Source organism: Teleopsis dalmanni, chromosome X, assembly GCF_002237135.1.
Source record: "Teleopsis dalmanni isolate 2A chromosome X, ASM223713v2, whole genome shotgun sequence".
Classification (NCBI taxonomy): Eukaryota; Metazoa; Arthropoda; class Insecta; order Diptera; family Diopsidae; genus Teleopsis; species Teleopsis dalmanni.
Window position 1 is genome coordinate 43,289,282 of NC_051848.1, and position 8,355 is coordinate 43,297,636.

At 29.9% G+C, this 8,355-nt stretch overlaps 1 protein-coding gene across 1 annotated transcript; it reads left to right on the plus strand.

Annotated features, from left to right (window-relative positions):
- The first annotated feature begins 4,438 nt into the window (after positions 1-4,438).
- On the plus strand, positions 4,439-8,070 carry LOC119687584 (integrin alpha-PS2-like). The gene is made up of 2 exons (XM_038101954.1): positions 4,439-4,572; positions 7,990-8,070. Exons 1-2 carry the CDS (start codon positions 4,476-4,478, stop codon positions 8,067-8,069), a joined length of 177 nt encoding a protein of 58 aa, XP_037957882.1. The 5' UTR covers positions 4,439-4,475; the 3' UTR covers position 8,070.
- The last annotated feature ends 285 nt before the right edge of the window (positions 8,071-8,355 follow it).

Consider the following 8,355-nt stretch of genomic DNA (forward strand, 5'->3'; position numbering starts at 1 on the left):
GTCATCGCAGTCGTCTCGCTAGATTAAGGTGTGACCGAAATGTGCTGCTGATGTCGTACTCTTATTTGTTGCTGGAGTAGTGAGTGACTACTTCAAATCCATGCGCTGCAATGTCTAAGCTATGGTAAACGTTTTTTAATTGTGTTGGCGGTTTGTTCCACCGCGCTCTGCATGCATCCATGAACGAGCAAAATGCTTTCGCCTGTTCTTGTTCCAAATTTTCGCTTTGGTAATGCTTTTCCAATTAATTTTGATTTTTGTGTTAATATTGTTGGGTCTGACTTTTATCGGTAATAATCTTAAAGTTACGAACATTTCGTATTTTCTTGATTTGTTTTTGATGGGTCAGTGTTACTCGTTGTCAGATTTCACTCCTGGCAGATTTTGTGTTATTGGTTTTGGTTGGGTGTGTGGCCTTCAAAAGTCAATTGTCAGGTTGGAATCGATTTTGCTTAGGTTTATGTGGTCAAACATAGTAAACTTTGTATGCAATACTTAAGCCAATGAAATGGTCTATTATTCTTACTTTCAAAGAAATAAAAACGTTTTTATGGTTGGCAATATTTAATGCTCGCTAAGTGGGTTAAGTTCTTTAAAAATCAATTAATGGCTACAAATGTTTACATCAAGATTTTAAATTTAAAGCACTCTAAGCTATTGAAATGTTTTTGATGTAAACTAATTACTAACTAAGGAAATTTCTTCATCAAAAATCCAAATTTATTATTTCGAAAAATTCTTCATTAGTGAATGAACATATTAACTAATGGATATACAGGAAAATGAAACAATTTTTCATATCTTAATCTTTCAAGTTCTTATTAAGTTTATTCGAATTTATTTTATATTAAATACGAAGTAAATCCAGTTATTTCACTTATTTTAGAGTTTTGAGTACTCCATCTTGCTGATGTATATAACTTAATATAAATAAAAGTCTAAATGTCAACTAACAGCACTAAATGTAAAGAAAAAAACACCCAAAATATCAGTTAATAATATTAAAATACATAAAAATTAGAACAAAACATAATATAAGAATAAATCACTAATTAACAGACAAATAATTTGTCATAAAAAGTTTGTGGGAGTCTCCTGTATAAACATTTTAAATACTAAGAAGTCGTACTTTCAATATTAATCAAGAACTTAATATTAATAAATTTATTATTAATATGAAATTAAGATTCATTATTAGTTTTCTTTTATAATATCAAAGAAATGTAGTTATTTATTATGGTATATTTTTTTTCAGTCTGGCTACTCTATGACTCCATGCAATTCTTTAATCACTTATAGAATGACTTCTACACAAAGAACAAAAGTTATTGTTTTTAGTTAATTTAATTTAAAGATCTTAATTTCATCAAATAAAACATATACGATTTTTATGTTTAAACCTTAATATGTATGACATGTGTGCAATATTTAAAATAGTACTTCTTAGCAAAATAAATTTGAATAACGTAATAAAAAAAAGTAATAAAAGTCAACATTTTGACCCAAAATTGACAACAACTCATTCGAGATTTTGTTTAGATGTTATTCAGTAACACTTAACCTTTTTCGACCACCATCGAGCAATATCAATGACACGATCAGTAATCTATTTTAATCTAAATATGGAAAATTAACATTTCAAATGTAGAAAAAAGCTTCAAACGTGTTGACTCTTTGACTTCTGTCCACATTTGCTAGCAACAAATCGTTGCAACAATACAACTCAGAGATACAGACCACAAAAGCCTGCAACCATTAAAAATTCCAATCACATGCAGAGACAGACATTAGTACAAGCCTTTGAATACAGATAAACAAAATAGAGTAAAACGTTTTGTTTGTCAATTCTGGAAATTCTTTAAGAGAATTTTATAGAAAATTCATTGGTCAAATAACAAGTCTATGAAGCTATGGAAAATTGTAAAATAGCATTTGCAGAGTTAATAAAATTCAAAATAGATCGGTAGCTACATGTACCTCTAAAACTGTGTAGCAGGGTTATACGGAAAGCAATTTTATACCTAAATTATATGAAGTAACTTACAAGTGTTTAATCCACTGCAGTCTGTGGCTCACATAATCCCGTGCTGTGATGGTCTGTTGATCAAGTCAGTGAATCAAAAATTCAATAAACATCGAAATTAAATTATGTTTAATGTTGTGATTTTTTGTTATGATTATGCGATTATTTTATTGTGTTTGATTTGCTTTGATTTTATTTTATTGTTTTATTTGCGGTTAAATATTTTCGCAATTGTGCCTCGACCACATCAGATGTGGATTGAAATTGGTATTCACGCGGTTTGGCTTGGCTTGTTCGAGCATTCTGGGCATTCTGGGCATTCTGGCACTGCCCTAAAATCTCAATTCTTTCAACAGATACAAAGCGTGTATCTCGTTGGATTGTTTAGTTTACTACAGCTATTCATAATGCAATGTTTGTTATTCTTCAGCTTCTCCAGCTCTTCTTACAGTTTGTATTGTGCTTCTGCTGTTGTTTTTGTTGTTTTGTTACCGCTGCAAACAATGACCGTTAAACCGAAATAGCGACCGCTAAACGTACTCAGGTATTCACATTGTGTTTAAGTCATTCCAAAAATGGACAATATGACTTTTTTTTGCAAAAGACCTGTGTTTTTTTTTTTTTAATTTTAAAGAAATGGTTTTTTATGAAAAATTAATTCCTTTTTCAATTGCTGCTATTTGTTGTGTTGTCTTGTTGTCTACAGCGTCTTTCAACATGAGGATAATCGCTGATTTATACGTCAACCATTTCAGCTTTATGCGAAAACGTCAATTTTACGCAATTTCTACTCCACAGAAAAGGAAATACGAATTTACTTGACGTGATTATTTAGCGATTAAATCTACGTCCGTCAATGATGTGAGCTCACTGTAGTATTCAAAATTTCGATTCCATAGATGAATTTTAAAATGCCAGTAGCGTTTTAAACAACTGAAAAATGAGAAATGTTCAGAAGTTCTTACTCACTTTTTTCATTTAAATAAAAAATATACAGCATTAGCAAATTGTGAACAAAATTAAATTAGCATTGAAATAACTCCAATACCTTAAGAAACTAGGAAACTGAGAAATTCGACTAAATAATGAAACAAATATAATTAAGTAGTTCAAAACTTGCACTGAATTCTCTCAAATTCCATTGACCAATGCTACGTTAGTACTAGGTTAGATTATGAAAATCCGACCACTTTTGTGTTTTCTTATCACAGTTGGTTTTCTCTAATCTCAATATTTTTCTATATACTTTAATAGATGATTTGTTTTTAACCCAACCACAGATAACACATAGACTTGTATATAACAACAATTTCTATCTGTTATAGATACACTGTAATAATCAAGAATTCGTTAATTATTCATTGAATATTTTGTTAATACGTTTACTCTCTAACTTATCTATCTGCAAAAATCATAGTCATTTACTTAGTCTAGTGTGTTCTAGGCTGTTACTTTTGTCGAGTGGCTATATTAACGTTAATTTTCTTATAAAATTTATTGGTAAATGTGTGATTATAGGCATTATCAATAGGCTGATATAAGCTACTCTAAAATGAATGTAAGACCGTTCCTTCAATGACTCCAAGCCGGGAATTCGCATAGCAACTTTCATTCATTCGCTTATGGTACGAAATTTTAGAGAATAGACATTTTTTTTTTTTGACTGTGTGAAATCTTAACAACCAATATTAGGAATTTCTATATAGCCTAACACTTTGGATAAGGTATTTTTATTTCTTTGATTTGTCTCCCAAATCCTAGTAAGTACTTTGGAAGTCTTACAATGTTCGAAGTTAAAATGGAGATTTTTGTAAGAATAAATTTAAATTATTATACTAATTCTCCTGCATTTATCTCTTAACAAAATTGTACTTATAAGATTAGGAAACATTTCAGAGATGCATACCCTTCATATAATTTCACAAGCATCAACCATGGCTAAACTACTCGTACTCTTATGTACGTATATGCGAATGTATAAGGCCAAAGACATGTTCAGTATAATGTATGCATGGGAGTTATATTTTATTTGCACATATTTTTATTTAAAATCCAAATATATTTCAAGCGTGCATCGTTTCACTGGATTCAGCTATTGTTCAGTGTTTTCCACGACCATTTAAAGCAACGATGCGTCAAAAAATAAAGAAAAATATCTTCTCCTTTTTTCTTAATTCAGAGTTTCCGAGTTTGTATAAATTTGTAAAAGTAATTGCACGCATCCCACAAATAATGCTGTCGAGGACATACATTTATGTCGCTTCCATATTTGGCGTCTGACCACATCGGCGGTGCCATTGTTTATGCGCGATCATATATTACATGAAGCCTTAAATACTTCACAATCGTTTTATTACCGATAATGTTTTATTAAAGTTTTATATTTCAATAAAAATTTATTTGGGTATTATTTTATTTTTAGGCCTGTGCACCACGTTATGTGTTCCATACAATGACACCAATAAAATCGATGCGGTATGATCCAGTTGGTACGTGCTTCACATCCAGAAACTTTTCTCAATTTAATGAAATTTCACCTTGCCGCACAAGTAAGTATATATTAAATGCTTATACAGTATATTAAAGTTATAAACATAAATAATCACATTTTTTTTCGTATTGACTATGTAACATATAATAAATTTATTTATTTTTAGTTATATTCATATATTCTTTAAGCAACTCGTATTACCTTCCTGACATGACTATTATATTTATTATAATTAATAAAACTAACAATTTGAAAAAGAACAGGGAATCCTTTTAAATTCAATCAAAGACTGTCTGATTTTTAAAGGCAACTCAATACTTTCTTAGTGTCAAATGTCACAAAAAAAAAATCTGTGAAGAAAAAATAATTCATATGAACCATTGAACACCAATATTTCATTGGACACCCTCGGTATTCAATTTGGGTACCGCTTTGCACTGCTGAAGAGGTTGTGCTAAACGCAGCACAAAATCCACATAACAATTCAATTTTCTTTTCTAAAAAATGAATGTACATATTTATTCCATCTTACGATATGCCAGTAGCGGATTTAGAACCTAACGGTAAAATAGTATAGTGAATAAAAAATTGTTTCATTGTGTTCGTATATTTGATGCTACAATGTTTCATTAAAGTTTCGTCTATCGTTCTTTAAATACATTTTAAATAGAATTTTTTAAAGTAAAAAGTTTATATAAGCTTTGCAGAAAAAATAATAAAAATTCTATATATTTTAGTGAAACTGCTGCATGTATGAAGAATAATATATAGTATGCTATATACAATTCAGTCGAAATATACATTTTTCTACATTATATTCATGCTGTTTAGGCAGTATGCCTAAACTTTCATCTCACAACCCAAGTGTTTTTGCGCTATTCACAATTATCAGCCTTTGTTATTCCTTATAAACAACGAGTTTTTACGAAATCATGGACTAAACACTTTAAGTTAATTACTTGTTTTATAACTGAACATACATTTGCTGCTATCGCCTTTGAAAGTCAGGTGATTCTAATAGATTCCGTTTATTCAGAATGAAACCATGTCTTCTGTACTCGTGTTTAACTTTAATCAGGAGACCAGTATCTTTTGTTTAATAGGTAAATGTTGTAAAGTAAACTATCGTCCGTAAATTCAGAAGTTGTACAATAATATTTTCTTGACAAAATTCTTGATAACTGCGAATTATCCTTAGTCTTGGTTCGAGTTAAAATAAAAGACTTTCTGCAGAGATAATAAAATGCTTCCTTCCTTTATAAGAAATTTTTTTAAGCATAAATTATGCACAATTTTTATTAAAGATTGATATTCGCAGTTATTTGTTTTAGTTTTCTTTTACATATTGTTCAAATAACATTCAACTATTGTGAATAGAAACTTGAGCCATTGGTACTGTGAAGCATGCCTATAATGATTATAAGCGGTTCATTACGATAACGTTTGTTTATAATATTGAAAACATGTAGTGTAATATATGATATCGATATTGTTTTATATTTATAAACTTTGTTCTTAAATACATGTCAAGTAGATGTCCAGTAATTTTATTACTTCAAAGGCCTAATAATAAATCCGGCTATGTGGTCAAAAAGTTTTTAGTTCAAAAACTACAAGCTACAGAATTTTAAAATTCACCTATTTGAAGTTTAATAGATAGAATGTGTGGGATTCTAAATATAGAAGTAAAAATATACACTTTGTTTATATTTTGCCTAGACGTAAGCAGAAGCGAAGGCGTCCCCGAAACACATTTGGAAATATGTATATTTTTTTTATTTAAAAAGTATTTCAAACCTTTTGAGTTTGTGTATTACGCATCTGTCATGCACTTGTGAAACATAAATTTTCGAATTAAAAAAATCTGTAAAAAAGCAACATTTATAAATACTTTAAAAAAAAAATCCATTAAAATATTTTAGGCATGCTGCCACATAAAAATAAGTTTTGGGAATTGAACCTGGGTTCGGCTTTAAAAGCATTCTGCAGCACAATTAAACATAATAATAAAGCATTTACGAAATATTAAAAATCACTACAATAAACTGCATTTTGTAAGAAACCTGAAAAAAAGTTGAAACATCAATAGGAGATGCCCATACGCAGGTATATCAATACATTCCGACATTTCTTAAAGCAATAAATACCAACTTAACGCACAAAATACCGAAATATCGACAACGAGCCCAACAAATTATTACCTCTACTGCAGTCACCAAGAATTTTCATAAGAAACTAATTGTAATTCCAAACGGGGGCGATTTTATTATGGGAATTACTCTAACCTATAAAATAGCAGAAAAAGCACTAAAGCAGAAAACGCAGAGCAAAGCGAAATCAAAACGGTTCTGCACTACTCCAAACAAAAAATTAAAGACTAAAACAAAACCAATCACAAACTGGCCAACAAGCGTTCCGTCATCATGACCGAAGAACCCACCAAACACATGCGACATGAAGAAAATGCATTTGTCCATGCTATTCAGTCCACGCAATTCATTTCATTGGTTAGCCGCTCCTTGTCGTTGTAGTAGCTAATGTCGTTGATATTTTGGTTTTTGTGTTGCCGACCAAATCGAACACTTCAACGACAAATTGTTATCGTTCAATTTGATCCGGCGCACGATCTATCTTCAGCACTGCAGTTTTTGCCTTTTGTATCACATGGAAGGGAAGAACGCCTCAAGAGATATGTGCTGCGGAATTATTTTCTGCTTTCTTGCAAATGTGCAAATGTGCAAATGTGTCAAGCCGCAATGTTTTCTGTTATCCATATTTGTTCTTGCAGTTCTATATGGCATGAGACGCAGGATCTTATGTTCAAATTGAAGGACGTCTTTGTGGCAATTTGTAATTATTATTATTCTTTTGCTTTTTTATCGATTCTACGAACAATTATCTTAATTCCATTGAGAATAATTATCCTTATTTGGTGTTGTCAGTACATCAATAAATATGATTTAAGAATCTTTAAAAAATCATTGAAAAAACATTCTTTTTTGAGGAGTACATCACTTCATTTATTATAATCGCCTACCTTATATTGTTAGAAAATAAAATACAAATGTAAAAGGTTTAAAGGTTTAAAGGTTTAAAGAAACCGAGGAACAAATTTATTTTTTAAAAATTTAAAAAAAAGATTTCACACCTAACGAACGGATTTCTTGGTACAATATATAATAATATAAAAAATGTGTATAATAGATATCTAAACTAATACACAATACTTATATTATAAAAAATTTGAGAGAGTTTTTAAAATGAATATGCTCTGTTAGGACTTCAATTGTTAAAACAAATGAAATAAAAATGAATTATCAAATTCCAATATATGTATATATATATATGTATATACATATATCATATATGCACTACTAAACTTATATATAAATACCTTTTAGCTGTAAAAAGATTCCTTACTAAGTTTAATTTCTCATCGAGTAAATAAAAACTTTTTTGATACTTTACATTTTAGATAACTGGGGCTACCATAGGCAAGGTTCATGTCAAGCAGGGTTTAGTGCAGCTGCAAGTCAAGTAAGTAAACTATATTGAATTGACATATGTAACAAATACTGTACATATGTAGTACTTCATCTTTAATATTGGAAATATTTAAAATTATATATACATAGATTTTTAGTCCGTCCTTTTAGTGCAGTTAGCTGGCACTTTTTTATTTTATAGAAAATCTTATTTTATTCTTATTTTGTTCAGGTTTTTGTGCTGTTAGCTGACAGTCCGACTGTTAATTAATTTAATGTATATCTTTTATGCACTCTAGAAAACTGACTGTTTGCGAAAATGAGCACTCTAGTCAACGTGTTTTTCCTAGTTGATT

What these genes read in the sequence shown, in the direction of transcription:
- LOC119687584 (XM_038101954.1), top strand. Translation starts at nt 4,476, where the DNA reads ATGACACCAATAAAATCGATGCGGTATGATCCAGTTGGTACGTGCTTC. An exon ending in AATTTCACCTTGCCGCACAA is followed by an intron (nt 4,573 to 7,989) that starts GTAAGTATATAT and finishes TTTACATTTTAG; the next exon opens with ATAACTGGGGCTACCATAGG.